Consider the following 22,758-nt stretch of genomic DNA (forward strand, 5'->3'; position numbering starts at 1 on the left):
GCCAACGTCTGCCACCTGCAGAACCTCGGGAGTGGCAGAGAGAGACACGCGTACGCATGGCTGCCTCAGTCAGAGAGACGGAGACAGATGGCGCATCCCAATAGCATCTCTCCCCTAGTCCTCTTCTCAAAACGCATCCAAGGAGAACACCCCCCCCACACCACCCCCTTAGATTATCCTCCAAAAACGTGAAAAACATTTTTGATAAAGGTAGCAGAGAGGAGAGAGGAGACAAGGAATAGAGGATCGGGAGGCAGCTAGCTAGTGGCCCAGTCAGAGAGGTAGCAGGGGGGGGGGGACGGACGACTTCTCTGTCAATCAAAGGTAGTAGGCGACTCCTGAAGCACACAGACAGGACAGATGAAGACCCATTCCCCGGGTCGCTGTGCACTCAGACCTCTGAACAGTTCAGAGAAGCCCAATCGTGACAGAGGCGCTGGTAGAGGACTAGACTGGTAGAGGACTAGACTGGTAGAGGACTAGACTGGAGTAGATAAATACAAGCCCAGGGGGGTATCAACGAAAGGGCAGGTGCTCCTACTCAGCCCCCCCCACCCCCCTTCCTAATTTCCCTCCCCAACCACAGCCATCTCACTTGCGTCCTCTCCATCTCCCATGTTATTAGCAGCACGCCTGCCTGGCTGCCGGCACATAATTTGCATGAGGGCCACTGCTGTAACCAATTCCAATTTCAGCAAGATTATTTATTTTATTTTTTCTCCCCCCCTCACCACAAGGTTTAATTAGAAGCCTGCTGTGTTTGGTGAAAGCACCGGTTGCCTTTTCAGGTAGCTTGTTCGTTCGTCAGTGGAACTGAACTGTGAAATGATTCTGGGGTTCTTCTAACCTTTGACTAAACTATAAAACATATCCTACATTCTGGGAGGGTTACTCAAAGAGAGGGAAGGACACACACACTCACTCGCACTCGCACTATTGAGTGTATTTATGACTTTATCCCATATGACTTGTTCATGTTCAGATGTTTTGCAATATTTAAGTAATAGCACTATTTGCACTTCTGGTTAGATGCTAAACTGCATTTCGTTGTCTAGTAGGCTACTTGTACTCTGCAATGACAATAAAGTTGAATCTAATATAATATAAATGGTAAATGGTAACTGGACTGCACTTATATAGCGCTTTTATCCAAAGCGCTTTACAACAGCCCCTCATTCACCCATTCACATACACAAAGGACTGTCCAACCCACTGGATATGTCACAGCACATACACATGACATGTCATAGATAAACAGAGCCTATAGATGCTAAAAGGTCATTAAAGGTCTTAAAGTGTAGAACTTCTGATACCCAACATCCAGCTCCAACCATCATTGTTTAACCTTGATGTGTTTTAACTTGTGTATCTCTTGTGTAATATGAACTATGTAGCCTACATCAATGTACACTGGATTATTCATAGATGTTCATTTACAGTGATTTTGTTAGTTATGTTCCAACACCAGTAGCAAAATATTTTTTTGTTAGGCCTTGATTCCGATATTTAATGATTTGTATTGATTGTCAAACATATACAGTACATTTTCTGCAGTGTTCTATATATCCTACCTATCGTGTTAATGTCCTTTTCCGAATCAAATAAAATGTCCTCAACCTTGCATGTATTTTTAACATTTTAACTTTAGTTAGTCCAAATGATTGATTTCAACTCTGTACAAAGAATAATGCGATTTCTCATTATAAGGTCATTTATTGTTTCTATGGCTTTTCATTTCCATGTGGGCCAATGAATCGATGCATTCTGCATATCCAAGGAGATGTGTTTAGGTTCCTGTAAAATCTGTTTAATTTCCTTCCATCTATTTAGGGTGTTCTTAATTATGAAAATTGTTTATTTTTAACTGCATCACGTACAACGATTTTGCATCTTCAATGCATATCCATTTTTCAACATTTGTGGATAGGATAAGACATGCGCACACGCACACGCACACGCGCACGCACACGCACACGCGCACGCGCACACACACACACACACACACACACATACACACACACACATACATACACACACACACACACACACACACACACACAATCTACACACAGCTTGTAATTTTTTGTATTATACGAGACTAAACATTATGCCTCCGACAGTGTCTCTCTCTCCCCCCCCGCCCCCCCCAAGGTGACCTTGGCATCCTCTGGTATGGGGTAGCAGGTAGAGAGCAGGGTCTGGCAGAGAGGGGACAGTATCAATCACATGACATGGATGTGGATTTGGGGACTGAGATGTACCATTTCCTCTTCCTCTCAGCCTAGTAGTATGTATTTACCTCACATTCAAGCAGTATTGATTGACAGTAATACAGTCATTATCCTCTTGGGTTTCCGAGAGGGTCCTATCTGTTCCAGAGGCAATTAGCCACTTAGTAACACTACGTCAGCTATATCTGACTATCTGTCCCTTTCAGTCACTTCTGCTAATTTCTCTCTTTACTGCTTGCTCTTTCTCTCTTTCTGGCTCTCTCTATCCATTTCCCCTCTATCGTTTCTCTCTCTTTCAACCCCCTTTTTCATGACAGCCAGCTTGGAGATATGAAAACTTGTGATTGACACACCAATTTCCTTCCTGCCATCACGCACCGAAGCCCAGATTTATCATGGTTCTCCTGTGCCTCCTGTGAAACCAATAAATGGAAATAATGAATAAAAAGGATTCGGAATTATGATAAAGCACTAAAAGACCTATTGAATGTAAATGTGTGATTATAACTGACGCCAGGAAATCCTTTAACTTTTACCCAAAAGCTTTTGTGTCACATTGGGCCATTTGTTTGACTCTCAACTGCAGGGTCATAAAATAGGGGAATGCACAATTATCCCGGTATTATCCCGGCATTAGCCGCTGCCTTCAGATCATAGTGTTCTTTTAAGACGGGGGGTTTGAATCCCACATCTGACTTTCCTCAGCAAAATCCGCCCAACTCCTGTCCGACCATGAGCTCTACGAAAGCCTCCAGTCCGGCTTCAGAACTCAGCACAGCACGGAAGCCGCCCTCATCAAGATCACTAACGATCTCCTCATTGCTGCATCAGCATACTCATCCTCCTGGACCTCTCAGCAGCCCCCCAGTACCTATCTGACCTTCTCCGCCAACATACCCCATCCTCAGGCATGGGTCTGCTTTCCACCCCCTGCACCAACGTACCAATCTTTGGTACTCTCTCCCCACAGTGATCCGCAACGCCCCCCACCCTGGACACCTTCAAATCAGCCCTCAAAACCCACCTGTTCACCAAGGCCTTTGGCCCCTAGTTTAGTTGTTGGCATTGTCTCTGTGTTTTCTGTTTTTGTCTGTCTGACTGTCTCTCTTTAAATTTGTAAAGTGTCCTTGGGTTCTTTGAAAGGCGCTATATAAAAAATGATATTATTATTAATATTAGAACTAGAAGTATTATTAATTTCAAATGAATTCAATCAAGGCCACACACAATACCCCAGAATGACAAAGCAAAATAACTATTTTTTTTAAATGTTAGTACAGTATTCAAGTATTCAGACCCTTTGCTATGAGCTAAAATGCTAAAATATGATCAACAAATCACTCAATAAGGATAATAGTTCATGTAATTTCAGACTTAGCCTAATATCTTGTGTCATCAATTTGGCGGGGGATACAGGGCAGCATTTAACGTTTTTCAAAAAGGTTGCCACCTTTGTCATCTGGGTCAAGTCAGCCTTCTTTAAAGGCACTACATATCAGCAGAAATACTTTTTGAAAATATGATGAGCCTAGCCAAACACATCCGATATGTCAACAACAACAAACAATACAGTATAATAACTATTATTTCATTGGAAGAGGTACAAATAAGAGATTCTTTAAGAAAATACAATATAGTGCATCGTTCCATCCCTACTGCCTCCTCATTACCATACATACACATGTTCAAATAATGACGATGTTCCACCTTTAGTGTGTTTGGGTTTGGGACAGTCTGGCATCAATCACTAGAACTGAAAATAATCTTGGTGGTCAAAACTGAAGTAGGCTAAGCCTAGACTATCTATCCCCGCTAAAGCAATGAGACCCCAAAATGAAAGAAACATGCACCAAATACAACCCACACGCATTCCCTCTACATTACCGGTATACCACTCCACTCTGTGCTCCACCTTTTGGCTAAGACCTCAGCTCATTAGTAAGCGCTGATCGAAACGTAAAGAAAAAGAAAGATGACGAAGGTGGACACATTATTAAAGACAATTATTCATAGGCCAGAGTCACTCCAAAGGCACTTCGCTGCAACGTACCAAAAATCAATAGCAATTTATTCTCTCCTTGGACTCCAAACTGAGCGAGTAAATAATCCTGCCCCCCCGCCCCTTGCCAGTCCCAGGAGTGCACTGCCACTGGCGTCTCTCTCTACTCAGGCTCCATCGCAGACCTCTCTGACCCTTCTGGGTAGCGCCACTACGGCTCAGCTCTAATGCAGCTCTGCCACTGGGACGCACTCCTGAGACCTTTGACACGATGGCTATGGTGAATCATAAAATGTAGGCTAACAATTGACACGAATAGACATGCTTCACATCAAGGTTGTGTCACTGTCCATTTTGACAGGGTAGTGCAGGGGGACCTGTAGGAGCGTATAGGGTCAAATTTACCCGATCATTTAATGGTCAGAGTGATAGTTATTTTGTCATTGGGCATTTCATTTTTGTGCATGCATCAGTCCTTTTAAGAGACAATCTTTTTTTGATCCTCCCCTCTGATTGTGGAGTCAGAGACACATCATTTGTAATATGACTATGATGATGATGATGATGATGCGTTCCCTCTCTATAAAGGTGGTGACCCCCTCCAACCTAGATAACTACTGTGCATTATCCAAAATATCTTGTCTCTCCAAAGTATTAGTGTCACCGGTCAACTCCCAGCTAAGTACCTTTTTATCTTCTTGTTCTATTTTTAAATGTGCACCAATCTGGCTTTAGACCTGGACATAACACAGTCTCAGCTGCTACTGTACATTTGTCCTAGATGTCTTAAATTGCCTTGATAAAAAAACTAAAACATTGTGCTGCCCTATTTATATCTGTAGGCCTAATACATTTTGCCTGGAATCCTGTTCCATTCCTATGGCCATCCGTCTCTCAAGTTTCAGACTGATGAATGTGTAGATATTATTTAGACTTTTTTTAAACGTTAAGCCTTTTTAAGTTGGAGGATCATTCGGTTCCTATGATACATTTACATAAAACATGAGGAGTCTTTCATATTTTAAACACGAAAACTGTAAGATGTAAACAGAAGACTTGTTAATCAGGCCAACCATTTGGAACTGGTCAAGTTAAGTGTGGCAAGAACGATCAAACCAATGAAGATGGTAATGTATGCTCCCTGCTTCAGACTCGGTGAGGGATTAAAAGGGGTATAATAACACTAGAAGAGCTCATGTCAAACTCAGTCCTTGGCGCAGACAACACGACTGGACCCAGAGCATGGCTGCTCTGCTGACGATCACACCAAGTCAAGTATTCCGTAAACACAGAAGTTGTCACTGTCCTTTTTTTCTTTCTTTTTTACATAACTCAATCCAACGTTAGAATGGGTACGGACTGACCCTACTTAAAAGCCCTAGCTCTTCTCTTCAACATTGCCATATAATGTTTGTCTCTCTGATATATAACACCACACACAGTTTTTGTAACGGAACTCCATATTCCGGAATATTGAACATATGAAATATGAATATATAATTAGGCATAAAAGGGTTATTAAAGAACTTCTATAGGTCCTACAGATCTTTACTATATAGACTTTTTAAACATTAAGCACATACACTATCTATCGGATAATCTACAGTCCAAACCATCTTTCAACTACCAAAACAAGACTTTGTAAAACCATTTCTGTTTTCTGTTATTCCGTCATTCCATCACAAGTAAGCACATGCGACCACCTTTCCAGCCCAGGCAGACAACAATAACAGTCAAGTCAGCTGTGTTTAGCAGCATGGTCCCTCCTCTTTCCAGACAGGGTTAGTTCCATTTGGAAAGGGCTGACGAATTATTGAATTATGCATACTAACAACTATCTAATCACATACCGATCATGCTGGGGGTGGATGTCCTCCTCTGGTTTTAAAGGGCAGACCTTCATGTCAAACGAGTCGACACTGCCTCTGGCTCTCCCATTTATTTACAAGTGATCAGATCCCTAAGAGGACTATGGGAAATGAAGTCTCGTTTATTTTGTTGTAAACTCTTTATTAGCCGACTCGTAGTTGCAGCTGATACTGTCCCGATATCTTTTTAGCTATTTCATATTGGGCCATTGTTAATCAGAAGGAATTGGACTGTCAATGTACTACAGATGGGAATCTGCAATTTGAGAGATAATACAAACTACATTTCCGCATCGTAGCGGAAACCCATCAGACACAGCTGAACTACACCGGACACACTAATGTTTTATTACTTTTGAACGAGTGCTGACTGGCTGTGCCATTTGACGGATCATTAGTACATTAGTATATAATATTAGGACAGCCTTTATAGCTCGCAGCACATTGACGCGCGCCACAGAGTATATTTTAGACAGCCTAGACGCACGCAGAGCCTTTCGATTGACGAGACTGATTAGGACACCCAAATGTAAGATTATAGTCAGGGGTGCACATAACTGGTGCGCCAGTGCGCATGCGTCGCCAAAATGCATGCTGCGCAGCAGATCAGCGGCATGAACGCGCTCTTGCGCACCAACAGCTGGAAGCGCTGGGAGAGGAATTTACTTCCTCAAAATCTGACTGCTGACTGCTGCATCACTGCAAGCCCCACTAAGTAACTATTTGCCGTCCCCTCAGCCGAAGGCCCGACGAGTAATCCATCAGAACAGTCGACCGACGACGACCACGGCGACTCCCCTCACGAAAACATTCAGAAAGTATCGTAACTCGTACTTTCATTCCGCGTATCGCATGGTTATCACGCCGCACGTGAAAATTCAGTCCCGAACGACTTGTCGCTAAAAGGAAAAACAACACCAAGGGACTTCACGTTTCTTTTCTCTGAAGCTTTCAAACGTTCAGACGTTTGTTTTACAGCTTCATTATCGCACCTAGACCCCTGACCCAGGGAATATGGTTGGGAATTCTATTAGAAAAAAAAGACTTTGTTGCACAATCAAAATAATGAGCTATTTAAAGTGATAGCCTACAACATCCTCTACCATGGTTGAAATTGAGGACAGTATTAACAGCAGTCAAGAGAGCAGTGATGATGATGATCAAGCTTGTAGCATAAATAAATGCTTAGGCTGTAACTTTTTGTTGAAAAGTTGATTTCAGTGTTTACAGAACAGAGCAGTGCTTAAAGAGATGTCAGTTGATTTCATTGTGTTTAAAGAACAGACATTCAGTTAGTGCTTAAAGAGATGTCAGTTGATTTCATTGTGTTTAAAGGAGTCTGACAGACGTTCATGCTTAAAGAGCAGTCATTTGATTTTGCATTTGTTTCTTTTGTTTTGCACACAATCATTTGTTCGTTCATCTTTATTTATGAACAAATGTCGTTTTGCTAATATAAGTTATCCATGTATCCCTTTTTCATCCATCCTGTGGGACGGGTCGTGACTCGCGAGCTCGGGGAGCACCAAGCAGCATCCCTAGGTGCTCCTCTGAGCACTGGCCCCAAAAAGTTATGTGCACCCCTGATTATAGTAGGAGAGATCAGGCTAGTAGGCTCCTTTCACCTGTGGCATTTTTGATTGATTGATTGAAAACTTTATTAGAAGATTTGCAGAAGTAGGTACATGACAGTACATATTACATACAAGGTCAACTAACAGGATAAAAACCCAAGAAAGCCACTGGCTTATTTCAATTGGGGTCCTTGATTCTCAATTCATCGTTACAGACAAAGAAAAAAAAAAAAAAAAAACTAGTACTATCTACAAGATAAAAATACATCCATCATGGGAAGAACAATACAACAAAACATCAGGTATGTACAGCGGGTAGGACAGGTGGGGACATACACCACAGGTGGGGGCGGGGGACAAAACACAAAGTATGTACAGTGGGTAGTTCGGGTCTTTTAATCTGATTTTTGATTTAGAGGGTCCAGTTACGGATTGCAGCCTCCTGTAAATGTTTTTTGAGAGTGGTTTTGAAGGTGGGCAGTGTTTTGCACTCCTTTAAGATTATAGGAAGGGCGTTCCACATTTTTACTGCATAGTTTGCAAACGAGTTTAACCCCTTGTTTGTGGTGCAACGCGGTTGAACGTGGTTCGTGGAGCTTCCTCTGGTGTTGTATGTGTGGACGTTGTTCACTTTTTGGAAGTATGTTGACAGGTACTTGGGTGTCTTTGTGGTGTAGCGTATCTTGAAGACCAGGCCCAGTGCAAGCTGCTGCACTCTGTCAACTACTCGTAGCCAATCAAGGCTCAAAAAATGAGCAGCGGTTAGATGTGTCCTAGGGTTGAGGCCTAGCAGAAGCCTAACCAGTTTATTTTGGGCTGTCTGGAGTCTTGTTTTATGGGCCTTTGTGGTTCTATAGTACCATGATGTTACGGCATAGTCGAAGTGACATTGAATGAGAGCTCCTGATAGGGTCCTCAGTGTGTTTTTACTGACAAGTGAGGATATCCTGTACAAGAATCTAGTTCTATGGTTCACTTTTTTGATTACTTTTGCTGCCATTTTATCTCCGGAAAGATTTGCCTCTAAGATGGAGCCCAGGTATGTAATATCCTCTTTTCTTGTGATATTAATGTTACCCACTTTTATTTTAAAATGTTCAGCCTTTCTGAGTTTAGATGGGGATCCGTATAGGATGGTTTCAGTTTTACCTAGGTGTATTGATAGTTTATTGTCAGCTAGCCAGATGCAGATTCTACTCAGTTCAGTGCTTAGCGCTTTTTCCACCTGCAATATGTCCCTGTCAGAGACCAGCAGAGCCGAGTCATCCGCGAACAGGAACAAATTGCAATCACATGCTGATGACATGTCATTCACATATATTAGGAACAGTCAGTCAGATTACTGGAGGAATGTTGGCTGTGTTCGGAATGGCATACTACTCATACTAGATATGACGTAGATTTGAGTATGCGAGAGCGTTCACACTGTACAGTATGCGAAATGTTTGTATGCGAGAAATGTAGTATACTATGTTACGGTACCAGGGCTCTCAGAGTTCAGAGTGAGATTTTGGCGGCGGCGGGGGTCTGATCTGATAAATGACATCAATTTGTAAAAAAATAATAAAATAAAAAAAAAAACACACACACACACACAGTCTCAGTGTTTTTGTTTTAGGTGTTGGTGGCAGGTTTTGAGGCCTTCAGCACGGGGGTTGGTGGCTCCCATCTGAAACAGTTTGGTTCCAGGCCAGACATATTCACTGTCACAGACCTGCCAACCTTCAGAAATTAGGGTTAGGGTTAGGTACCACTTGACCACGCACATTTTTTTCATACGCGTTTGTAATTAAGACACGCACGTCTGTGAAGCAAAACACATAACTTAAGTTAACTGAGAGTATGGAGGCGATTAGGAATTAGAATTATATTGACTATATTGATACACCGGGGCTTGTGGGAAAACATCAGGGGCTTGAGAAGTAGCCACCCCCTAGCCCTGCCCCTGATTCACATGCTTTCACCCCACTATGCTTTGCATTTCCCCACTCACAGCCATATCGTCACATTATTCAACAAATAAATCAGCTATCAAGAAAACCATACAATCATATTTTTTAGAATAATTTCTTTAATATTAAAAGTAAAACATATTACCAATACAAGGCCAATATTTCTCAACTTAAAGTGCAATTGTACTACTTTCCATGAACACTGTACACTGCTTCTGCTACTTAGTGCATTACACTAATCAGGGATGCAAACACTGCCGACCTTGCGATCATAAGAGGCCGTCTCTACCTCCTGAGCCACAGACACCCCAATGACTTATCAATTATGACTTTTATGACAATTATGACTTAAATCATTCGTTTCCTCTGAAGAAGCTCCTCTCACAGAACCATTAAGTCAATGTTGCTACTCTTCTCTACACTCACACAACCCACCTCTGCATTGGATATGCTGGCAGTTTAGGTGCAGCACGTTGCCTGAGAATGGGGTCTCCTTTCTGAGGAGCTGTTTCACACTTTGTGTTGTTATGATAGTGGTCACCTTCTGTCTGTGGAGCTCTGTCTGACAGTGTGATATGCACACCCTTTCCTCCATAATTAATCTATTTTGTGCATAATACACAATTAATGTAGCATGTCCTTTTTTTTCTTTTCTTTAAGTCAGACAGTGGGAACTTATGGTTCACAAAAAATTGGGACAGCGGCTGGTGAAAGGGGGAAGAAGTCACCAATCAAAATGTTCAGACTTTTAATTTGAAAATGGAAATACATTTCAACATTAAACATTGTTTTTTGCACAGATTTGAGTGTGCAGATTCAGCTTGTTTGCACTCTATTTGATACTCTTCAGCTGCAGCACCCCAGCTAAGTCTGATCACGGATGAGCTGTGGTATTTTCACTATATTGGGAATCTACATGGTGAAATGCATTCTTAGACATGTCTACGTCGTCATGATTACAAAGATGCCACTTAAAATCCATGAAATCCAAGTTTATTTGTGTCCTACACACACGTTCGCCTAGTATTTGACTGCCTGTAGCCCAATCACGAATGGTCCCAGTATTGTACCTTCAGACGGACATGAAAATACTAATACTGTAGTTTTACTGCTAGAATACTGTGATCCTGGGAGTAGGTTAGTCCAAAATGAAGGAGTTGTTGTCGTTGGAGTCTTGCTTTGCCAGAATGTTTGTTGTGCACGCTTTAATAAATGCAGGGACCTGTTAAATCTTAGGAAGCAGTAAATGATGTAAACTTCATTAATATTCAAATTGAAAATGCATCAACGTAATGTTTTCTGCATCTCTTCAAATATGATGTGGCATATAACAACTCAACATGCACGGTAAAATGATTGAGTAAACACGAATCAATTTGCATATTAATGAGTGAGATGACAGATTATAGTATTTGGCCTTTTTTCCCTCTCCCTCCAGGGAGCAACTGTAATTTCCAGCATTTTATTTTCCCTGGCATAGCTGACAGCTTTGCGAAAACAAATTGATAACTTGAACAACAATGAAACTTAATTTAATCTAGTGTTCATCAAAGCTTTTGTGACATTTCCCTTTAGTGTGAAAGGAACGGTACACATGTCCTAGAATTAACTTCACCAATTATGTCTAGCCTAGTACTTATTACCTGGATTCTGGCAGTGATATTTCATATTCTGTTATTTGTCTTTCCTTCCGCTCCTTATACATGCATGTCACTACTACTGTGCTGTCTATCACAATGTTTTAAAGGTGCCTTATTAAAGTTCGAAAGGATTTGATATACCTGAGAAACCTGTTGATGTTGCCTTTTAAATGTCATACTCCCTCTCAGTGTTTATTGGTCAGAAATACTGCCGTTCAAGGAGTGAGATGTTCTCATTCTCTCTCTCTCTCTCACTTACTATAGAGACAGCACAACCAAAAGAGTTAGAGTTGAGAGTAAAAATAATAGTCATTTCAACTCTTTGTCTCCGTTTAGCGTGATTCAAGTACATGATAGTTATTCCTCAAAAAGAGTTGGTGTTGATACAGGGAGGCAAACGTCATATTCTGCAAACAACTCCACAGTCTTGATTTCTGCATGTAGCAGACCTTGGGCCAAGACAACCAGCAGCCTCACCCTTTATCCCCTCAGCCTAAGTCCAACCATTCAGGCATGGGTCTGGAGGTCCTGAATGAAAGAAAGCCCAACTTAGGGCATGAGATAGTGGCTTCCAGTGAGGATTGTGTTGACAGCAGAGTTAAAGCTGAGTGACATCGCTGGAGAGGATGATCCACCTTGGTGTGCCAGTTCTCTGTGCAGGTCAGATGATGATGGAGATGGTTGCTCACATGTAAGGAACCGGTCCTCAGTTGCAGGGCGAAAGCCATGTATAAATCTATAATCAACATTCAGTCATTTCTTCACAATAGGTCAATCAGAGTAAGTCTCCCATGGCAACGGCATGGACCCTGTTGCTAACTGTGTTCGATATGGACACATATTCGACCAACCTGGACCCACACAAGCTCAATGTCTTCTATAGTATGTGTGTAGCACTCTCAGTCTCACTTTCCCTGCCATCTCTTATTCGCAGCTCTTAATCTTAGTCTCAAGTCTCCCGCCATCAAAACACTGTAACTCTCCCTTATATCATGTCACTTATTGACTAGGTAACTGATACAAACCATTATGTGACCATTTTTAATTGTTACATTTGGAAAGTTACGTATTTGAATTGTCCTCATTCATTTAAGTGAGAGTAACATTTTTACCACTTTTACAATTGAAACTTAATCTTACACGGTACTACAATAGAATCACAAAGCAGAATTGTGGTACAGTTATCACTGTAATTCGATTGAAAAAATAAAAACAGTTTTGGAGACGATGAGGATTGAGAGGGTGTTTGTGAGGATGAGGATTGAGAGGGTGTGAGGATGAGGATGAGAGGGTGTTTGTGAGGATGAGGATTGAGAGGGTGTTTGTGGCAGAGGCGGCTCGGCCCGTTTCCGGTCCAGTAGTCTCCCTTCATTCATCTTCATTTGGTTTTTAATGTCTGACAGCTCTGGTCTGACAGCTCTGGCAGAACTGAAGAACCGCTGTGTTCCTCTCTGTCACTCCTGTGTCGTCCTCCCTCTCTCCAACTGTTGTTGTGCTGTCGTCTCTCTCCCCCTTGCAGATGCCACCCTGGCCTGCTTCCCATTGGCCAAGAAGGCCCAGATTGGGCACTGGGATGAACTCCAAGCTGTCCGAGATCCGGTTGGGATCCAGGAATGTCAGCCGGGACCGCCGATATCTAGGAAGGACTGAGCTGCTCACACAGAATCATGTTGAATCAACCGTTCTAACTCCTTCTCGTTCGTAAGTGGATATTAACAGTTATTGTATCAGTTTGAGTGCATCTTTGTATTGACAGTTGCTTGTTTATACTGTATATATGTATTATTATTTGTATTATTATATTTAATTTGGAACCATAAACCCATTTCCATCTGATGGTGACAAGGTGATAAAGGAACCTATCCAACTGTGCAGGGGATATGGGCTAATGTTGTTTCTGAACGAGGGGAGAAGATGGATGTTTGATTTTTTTCACACTGTTGAATGTTGGATGAAGAGCAAATACTGTCACATTAAAAGACTTGCAGTTTGCCATTGTTCCAATGCTGTGACTCTCTCTCATCTAAGGGATAACTAGTAATTATAAAAATAAAAATAAATCAACAGCTCCTACATTTTGGGCAGTTTCAACACACCCAATGCCAATGAATGGATCTGAAATATCACAAAATATCCAATCTCATGAAAGGATTATCTGTAATGTTCAGCATTCACAGTCAACACCTCAGGACAGAGTCTATCCTTCATTTTGTGATCTTTCTTAGAGTACACAGGGGTTCATATCCCATATTGAGATGTCGACCTGACTCTGAAGCTGAAGGAAATGTTTTAATCTAGATCAGAATAATCCTGATTGTTTGGGAATCAGACAGCTCGATCAGATCCTGGACAGCAAAATTAATCTGGATCATTCCAGATTCAACTTTTTGAAAGACTCTTTTTGAAACAGGATTCTTGAAAATATTTCAGATAACTCAGCCCTTGTCTTACTGTAGATTCATAGCTATGAGAGAATACTCTAAATGCAATTAATCATGATTAATTGAATCTAAAATGTATAATATCAATGTTTGTGTCTCCAGAAATGTATACATATGATATTCATTATGGGTGCTACATTTAAGATGCTTCCTAGCTGACTCATCCACTGCTGTTAGCTGGTTGCTATGGTGATCTTTTTAAGATGTCAATAAGTATTATAGACAAATCTATTTCTATGTTCTTCTTTTTTTCGGAAGATTTTGGTTTGATCCAGGCCCAGCATTTCATATATCGCCGCAGGGCATGATGGGAACGTCGAAGAAGACAAAGCTCTCCTGAATTCATCCTCGTGTCTGAGAGGAAAATGCCAAGGACTGCTATTAAGCCAGGCATCGACTCGTTTGACCCAAAGGGCGACGCTCTCACTTTTTCCCAATTAATAATTTAATGACTTATTTTGTTTTCCTCTTTCCCCCCTTGTTTGTGCATCCTCCCCACCTCTCCCACTGGCCTTCCACCGGTTCCAAAGCCTTTGCTGTTTCCAGAGAAGGGGGGGGGGGGAAGAAAACAATCAAAGCACACCTCACGGCATGTCTAGTCTGGTCCCTGGCTATGAAATCAATAAAGCCTTTCTGATGTTTTCATTTATCTGAGCAAAAACAAGACGCGTCCACCAGTCAAACCCTGGACACACAGCGAGGCAGCGAGACATCATCAATAATGACTGAATGTCAGGGAAAGGTGGAAAAAACGAAAGAAAACAGGAAATAAGGTGGCCCCTCCTGAGAGACAGAGACAGAACAGATACCTCACTGTGAGTTGTTTGCGGGAGAAGACTCTGTATCAGATGCAGGGAACACAGAGAAACTGGATAGGTCACACAGTAGCTTCCTGACACGACCTAGATTTAGTGATTTTGGGAGCGTCCTGGAAAAACCTTTTCTCTCCAAAATGTCAACTGTTCAGGAATTTAAAAAAAGCTTTGTTTGTTTACATCGAACGACATATTCTTGGTATTTCACAGTGTTTTTAATGTTAGGTCTTCTTAGTCTTAGAACCACAGGACATGGAGGGGGCTGACTACTTCCAATTTATATTAAAAAATAAAGAATATCTGCTAAAAATATGTTTTTTTTCCAGGATGCCGCCAATTAAAGCCAATTAAAGGATAGAGCTATAAAGACCAGATGTGGACCTACAGTCACAATGTCCAGATGTGTTTAGGGCTGAAGAATTATTCTGTGTTCATTCCTTTTTGTCAATTTGTCAATCGATGATGGAGGTGTTTCCACTTATTCTTTGCTATACTTTTTAAAATCATTATTATTATAAATGGAATCATAGGAAAATGGCTTAATTCCACCTAACCTTCACATGAAATATATGACTGAACCTCTATAGATATAGTACTGTCTGCAGCTGGTCTGGGATGGTTAAGTTCTATTAGTGAGTGTATTTTCTTCTTCCTTTCAACAGATACGTATGAAGCAATGTGTTATAACAGGCTGCTGTAGCACCCTATTAGGTTTCCTTTTAGATATAAGTGTCTTTTAGTAACCCCTTATTACAGCCATGTTTCAGCTGGCATTTACACCTATTCACTAAAAACGATGGTTACTATGGTTACTGTGTGTAGCTATGTGGTAACAGGGTACTTTCTGTTACTTACCTTAATAAACTCAACACAGTGGGTAACCAGGTACTGTACTTATTGGCACATAGTGGTGTAGTCAGTACAATAAGTGTAATTGATATGCAGTTATCACATCAGTTAATAAGACCATATGCAATTATCCACTTTACCAAGTAGAGTAGTTTTGAAGTAGGTACCTTGTTAATACCGGGTTGAACGCTGTGATTAAACCACTTTCACTCTGAACCTCTCTGCCTGCCACTGCCAGACTACTGCAAGTACGGGGTCAACAACCCTGTCACCAGCAGGTGGCGCTCTACGTATGGTGGGGCAGAGGAGAGGAGAGGAGAGGAGAGGCCAGGCGAGGAGAGGAGCGCAGAGGGGAGGAGCAGAGGGGAGGAGAGGGGTAGTCCACAGAAAAGAGTCCACAGAAAGAGACTAAGAGAGAATAAGGTATGGGGGAATTTGGGTAAAATAGAGTCATCATTTCGAGTGAAGACATGGACAGAGAGTGATATTATATAGTTATGAACATTTCGTGAGCTTAGAATTATAAGGTTCTATCTCCGTTTAGGGGAGTTCAGAGATATTAAGTGTTTTCATTCCACTATGTTTTGTGAGATGGAACCTTTGTATTTTATTAATTACTAACTCCAAAATGTCAACATTTTAAAAGTAACACCACACAGGCATTAATAAACACCTAATGGATCAGCTAATGTAAAAAACTAAATTTTGACCAAAAATTGATATAGAAACGTATAATTCTAACGTCACGATTTGGTTACTCAAAATGAATGTATCACTTATGTAGTAGAAATCGAGTGCTGTTTCAATGTTGTGGAGTCGTCTCAGGGTTAAAACAGTCCAGTGTTGATGTATAAGCATGTTTCAGTTTAGCATGCGCCACAGAAGATCCTCTCTCCTGGTTCATACATCACCTTTTGTTTTCCCAGTGGGCCCTTTCATAACTCAATGAATTATGCAATAACCATTTATGACCATTTACCAGAATATACTTTAAAACGAAACGTGCTCTTTCTCCTCTTTCAATGTGACAAAAATCACATTTGCAAGTGTAATAGCATTAAGGTATTCGCCTCAATCATTGGCATTAATTATTCAACGAACAGGTCGGGGGGGGGGGGGGGTCGCCATTAATCACCTTCCGATTGTCCATTGGATTGGAGTGGAGTCTGTCAAGTCATTCTAATAATTTCTTCACATGATAATTAAGAATTGCAATGTCTGTATGTGGACTTAACTAAGATGGATTCACTGCCAGGAGGCTCAAAAATGAACTCATTGGCTGTATAGCATTACAGAGTTGACAAGATTCAATAGAGAAATTAGCCCGAAAGTATGACTATGAAAGAATGGGATTTTAGTTTTGTTCATAATGTCCTTTTAACTGTCTCCTTTGAGACAGACTTCAATCTGTGTCAGAGGTGTTTTGTCACCACTAACCTCCAGCCTCCAAGGAAACTTCCTTCCAAAACTAAGATGAGTGTCTTCGGCTGGACCCTGAAATGGTGGCTCCCAAGATATGGAAGAATTGCAGTGGAAGAATGTTGGATGAGGATGAGTTTCCTATGTGTTGTGTGTAGACTGTATGTCTGTATCTATGGGAGCGTTTGTGAAAGTGATGGAGCGAGAGCTGGGCGGCTGTGAAGGATGAGGACAGCTTTGGCACTGGACGTCTGGGCTCTGCTCTGCCCCTGTGCCTGTGCCTGTGCTGGGGGGGAGGGGGGGGGGGCGTACTCCCCCTCTCCCTGCTTCGCCTCTTTGTCTGCTGTCCTTGGCAGCCCTGCAAAAGAGCCCCAGCCTTCTCTCTGTGTCATTCAAGAGGAAAGAATAAGATATTGTCTTCATTAAGCAGACCTTGTTTTAGGAAGCCCAGACCTTGAGCATGGGGGCCAGGGATGCTGGGGGGAGGGGGGGTGTGGGGCCCGGCGACTGAGCAGAATTTTAAAGCAAGGGTCTCTTTTTGTCTTGCTCTGTTTTACGGTTGGTTACTGTGGAGATTCATATTCAAATGGACCGGGGCTGTGTGTGAATCATCCGTTCACACATTTACACACACACACACACACACACACACACACACACACACACACACACACACACACACGCACACACACCAACCCGGACGCCCCCCCATGATTAAAGCTAATTACAATGATGAATGAAACGCTCAGAGAATGTAGTCTCAATCAAATCTGCACTCAAGTGTGAAGACCCTTTGTGGCGTTTTGGCGAGCCACGGTGCAAAACTTTTTTTTCTTTTTCTTTTGCCCACCCACCACCCCCCTCATCGGAGGCCCCAGTACTTTGTTTCTTTTATTTATTTGAACAGTTATTACATATACACTTTATCTACTAGATATTGTTTTGGTATTTTATTTAGTTTTGTTTTTTTGTTGTTTTGTTTTTTTTACATTATTGCATGGTCATTTATGTCAATTATGCTATATATTTTTATTTGTATTTCTGGTGTATATTTTTCATTTTAATGGGCAGGTTCTTCAGATTTCTTTTCAATTCTACCCCTCAGCTGCTTCCAGCCCATCCCACTTCTCTGGTTCTACCACATCTCTTGGTTTCCTTCTCTTCTCTGGTTCTGCCACCTCTCTTGGTTTCTCTTCTCTGGTTCTACCTCCTCTCTTGGTTTCTCTTCTCTGGTTCTACCTCCTCTCTTGGTTCCCTTCTCTTCTCTGGTTCTACCACCTCTCTTCTCTTCTCTGGTTCTACCACCTATCTTCTCTTCTCTGGTTCTACCACCTCTCTTCTCTTCTCTGGTTCTACCACCTCTCTTCTCTTCTCTGGTTCTACCTCCTCTCTTAGTTCCCTTCTCTTCTCTGGTTCTACCTCCTCTCTTGGTTTCTCTTCTCTGGTTCTACCACCTCTCTTGGTTCCCTTCTCTTCTCTGGTTCTACCACCTCTCTTGGGTTCCTTCTCTTCTGAATGTCCCACCCACGTAGTTCCTGAAACTTTCAAGCCTGCACAGATTTTAAGATTAAAATGTATCTTTTTTAGTATAATTATATTGGTTATTGATTGTCTGTCAGATACAAAGTCGCCCAATTGTGCTTTTTGTAGGGTTGTATTTTAGATTCATATAGTTTTTTTTGCCAAGGGCATTAGCTAAGGGCAATGCCAAAACAGATGATCTATTGCTTCTGTTTCCTCACTACAAAATCTGCTTAGTGGTGGTGTTCAATATGGTGATAATTCTTTTGATTGCAATAACTTTATACAACATTGAAGGGATGAGTCAATTGTTCATAAACCTGATGCCATGGGATAGGAACATCAAACATCTGTTCCCAGTAATCTTATCCCGTATCCTGTATGGCACCACCGTCAGTGTTTCTGACCATAAACGAAACTGGTGTACTATTTCTAATTATGTTTTTCAGCACTTTATAATTTTTAATATGAGGCAGACAAATCTTTACCTTTTCCTTTTCCAATGTGCCTCTTCCAATTTTGTGACAAGGATGCAATCAGTTGAAGGTCAGTGACAAAGTGCTGCTCACCACACGTGCATGTGCACACATACATGTTCACGCGCACGCACGCACACACACACACACACACACACACACACACACCCCAACCCGGACGCCCCCCCCCCCCCCCTTGATTAAAGCTAATTACAATGATGAATGAAACGCTCAGAGAATGTAGTCTCAATCAAATCTGCACTCAAGTGTGAAGACCCTTTGGTGGCGTTTTGGCGAGCCACGGTGCAAAACTCTGTTTGGAGAGAGGGAGGGGGTACTGAGGGGGACTCTGGTCTTGAAAGGAGAGCTGGCAGGCTTTGGTACTTCCCAAAACAACCCTGGCAATTAATCACCACAGATCACCAGCTAGTGTACTGGCACCACAAGTCCGGTTCTTGCCCCATAACCATGACAGGTTTATTGCATCTGGGCCAACAAGGAGTCAGTAGAACTGACAATGATTCATCTTAGTGTACGTGCAGCGCAACACCCAGCACACAGTGGGATACCACCCTGCTTCATCATTGATGCAAGGGTATAGGGGTGACATTGAAGGATTGTCCATACATCATAGCAACGATGTATGTCACTGATACACGATACACACAGAGCATGACACACACGTGTGTGTGTGTGTGTGTGTGTGTGTGTGTCTGTGTGTGTGTCTGTGTGTGTCTGTGTGTGTGTCCGTGTGTGTGTCCGTGTGTGTGTGTGTGTGTCTGTGTGTGTGTGCATATGAGCGTGTGTGGCAGCGCATGGCACTTTGAAGTCACGCAATTTCCTTCACCCTAGTGACTGGCCGCTCCTCTCTAACTGTGTCATGCCTGCTCCTGACAAGGAATCAGATGACCTCGTATCCTTCAAAAGTCCACCTCAGACCCCCCCTGGCTTAGAGTCTGACAGAGTCAATACAGCACAGAGGGGCTCCCTCTGGAGTACATGATACCGCTGGGCAGGAGGGGGCAGCCACTCCGCGAGTGGACATGTCCGTTCTGAGAGAGGGGGTCCTGAGGGTCGCACTTGTCAACAGTCGACAAATCACGCCAGTCCTCTGAGAAATTTCCATAACGCCCACTTCTGCATCTGAGTAAACAGGGCCCCCTTTTTCCTCCTCTCTTGACGGTTGGGCTACGCTACCACAGCAGACGACATCAAAAGTGACCTTGTGAGGAGGGGGTCAGCTGCCCCCCCGAGTGTTCGCGTTGTTACGACCTGGCTCTGGGCCATAACAAAAAGGGAGACACACACACACACCATATAAACGATATAATATTAAGAATTTAATAAATATAAGTTAAAGCAAACTAAACGAGGCCATCTTCTGTTTTTTGATGGTATCCTATTACACAGATGTTCCTTATGCTTGCCATTGCTCTGGGCTTCTATCAAACAGGCCTGTAGGGGGCGGGGGGGGGGGGACGCCGCCGTAATAAAACTGTCAATAGCAATAAGAGACACTATAATGGAGGCTTTGACTCCCCCAGAGCCCCCTTCCTCTCACAGACATTGTGCTTACCCAGGGTGGGTGTCTGTCAGCCAGCCTCTCCTCGGGGGGTGAGGAGGGGGTCTTTTAAATGTTTCTCCAACAAGGAGCGAAAGGGGAACTCTCTCTTTAATGAAGTTGTTTTAGAGATGCTCAAGCTGCTTCCTCCGATTGACAGACCTCACTGGCCAAAGACTCAACTACAGACATGTCACATGACCATCACACTGCAGTCCCAACAGGAGAGCTCTCTCCCTCTCTCTCTCCCTCTCTCTCTCTCTCGCTCTCTCTCTCTCTCTGCTTATGAAGACTTTCATTGCAAAACGATGTATATATTTGTCATGCTCAAAAATGTACTCTCTTCTATAAAATGATTGCTATCATGATGATGACATTTAAAGCCTTCGTGATACATTGGAGGACAATACCTACTGTATCTAAAGTCATTTGCTTACATAACAACCATTATTGTCGACATTGTAATCAATCTGTATTTTTATGGATTATTTGTAATCATAAATGTAAACAAAAATATTTGCAAAAGGATACATATAATGTATAAATAAAACGCTTTAGAATACTGTACAGGGTTGGGCTCAGGAGGTAGAGCCTGCGTCTGATGATTGTAAGGTCGGCAGCTCGGCGGTTCGAACCCTGGCTGGCCACGTGTGGAGGTGTCCTTGAGCAAGGAACCGAACCCCTAATTGCTCCAGGGTCTATGGCTATGTCTATGGCTGACCCCTTGCATAGAGCATAAAATACCAAATTCCAACAATTGGCTGACAAGTTGATTGCATGGCAATAAAACAATAAAAACAATAATTCTGTTTTTTACGATTGCTAAGTCGCAGTGTTCAAAACTGAAGTCACATTGTCAAAACTCTTTATACAGTCTGCATTACTAACATGCATCTTGGCCAAACACTTCATTCATGTCTCAAAAGAAGCTCGTTCAACCATACACTGGCAACAATGTTCACTCGTTCAAAGCATACACACTACACAGTCATTCATAACACTCTGACCTCCAAAACACTAACAACAGGGAGCATTACATAGTTTGAATGATTTTCACAAGAATTCATATTTCATTATAAGAATGGTGTGATTCATAGTAATCATAGACAGAATAGTTGACTGTGCAGCTGTAAAGTATTAGGCAACAATAATAATAATAATAATTATTATTATTATTATAATTAACTTACATTTATATAGCGCCTTTCACAGACCCAAGGTCCCTTTACAAGGGAATGGGACAAACAGAACAGTGCCAGAGAGACAAACACACAAAACAAGAAACAGTGAAACAGCTACTAAAGGTTGAATGCGATGGTGAACAGGTGGGTTTTATGGGCAGTTTTGAATATGTCCAGGGTTGGAGAGTCGCGGATATCGTTGGGTAGAGAGTTCCAGAGGGTGGGGGCTGCCACACTGAAGGCTCTGTACCCGAAGGTCCGGAGTTTGGCGCTGGGTTGGATGAGGAGGCCTGTGTTAGAGGACCTCAGAGTTCTGGATAGGGTGTAGTGGTGGAGGAGATCAGAGTTCTGGATGGGGTGTAGTGGTGGAGGAGATCAGAGTTCTGGATGGGGTGTAGTGGTGAAGGAGATCAGAGTTCTGGATGGGGGGTAGTGGTGGAGGAGATCAGAGTTCTGGATGGGGTGTAGTGGTGGAGGAGATCAGAGTTCTAGATGGGGTGTAATGGTGGAGGAGATCAGAGTTCTGGATGGGGTGTAGTGGTGGAGGAGATCAGATTTCTGGATGGGGTGTAGTGGTGGAGGAGATCAGAGTTCTAGATGGGGTGTAATGGTGGAGGAGATCAGAGTTCTGGATGGGGTGTAGTGGTGGAGGAGATCAGAGTTCTGGATGGGGGGTAGTGGTGGAGGAGATCAGAGTTCTGGATGGGGGGTAGTGGTGGAGGAGATGGGAGAGGTACTGAGGGGCCAGGCCGTGGAGGGATTTGTAGGTGAGCAGGAGGAGTTTACAGTTTTTTACGGTCGCTAAGTGTCGCAGTGTTCAATACTGAAGTCACAGAGTCACAACTCTTCATACAGTCAGCGAAACAGAAGTCCATGCGGACCAAACTGTGACTCATTTTTACATTGCTGCTTTCACACAGAATGCATTCAATGACCACGTTCTCCAAAATCCATGAACACTTCTCTCATTCAAACTCCGCCACCTGCAAAACACTATGTATTTGGAACACATTTTTCTAATGTTAACACACTGTGTTCAAAACTGTGAAGAACACATTACTGTTTTCTACGGTCGCTAAGTCGCAGTGTTCAATACTGAAGTCACAGAGTCACAACTCTTCATACAGTCTGCATTACCAACATGCATGTTGGCCAATCACTTCATTCATGTCTCAAAAGAAGCTTGTTCAACCATACACTGGCAACAATGTTCACTCAGAAAGCATACACA

At 42.5% G+C, this 22,758-nt stretch overlaps 1 protein-coding gene across 1 annotated transcript in view; it reads right to left on the bottom strand.

Annotated features, from left to right (window-relative positions):
• The window catches only part of prkn (parkin RBR E3 ubiquitin protein ligase), a 65,278-nt gene extending 59,126 nt beyond the window's left edge, over positions 1–6,152 (bottom strand). The window contains exon 1 of the mRNA XM_080540814.1: positions 6,081–6,152. Coding sequence (XP_080396940.1) covers positions 6,081–6,087 — 7 coding nt within the window. The 5' untranslated portion in view covers positions 6,088–6,152. The remainder of the gene's footprint in view (positions 1–6,080) is intronic.
• Positions 6,153–22,758: the final 16,606 nt, after the last annotated feature.

Source organism: Nansenia antarctica (genome assembly GCF_963989245.1).
Source record: "Nansenia antarctica genome assembly, chromosome: 1".
NCBI lineage: Eukaryota > Metazoa > Chordata > Actinopteri > Argentiniformes > Microstomatidae > Nansenia > Nansenia antarctica.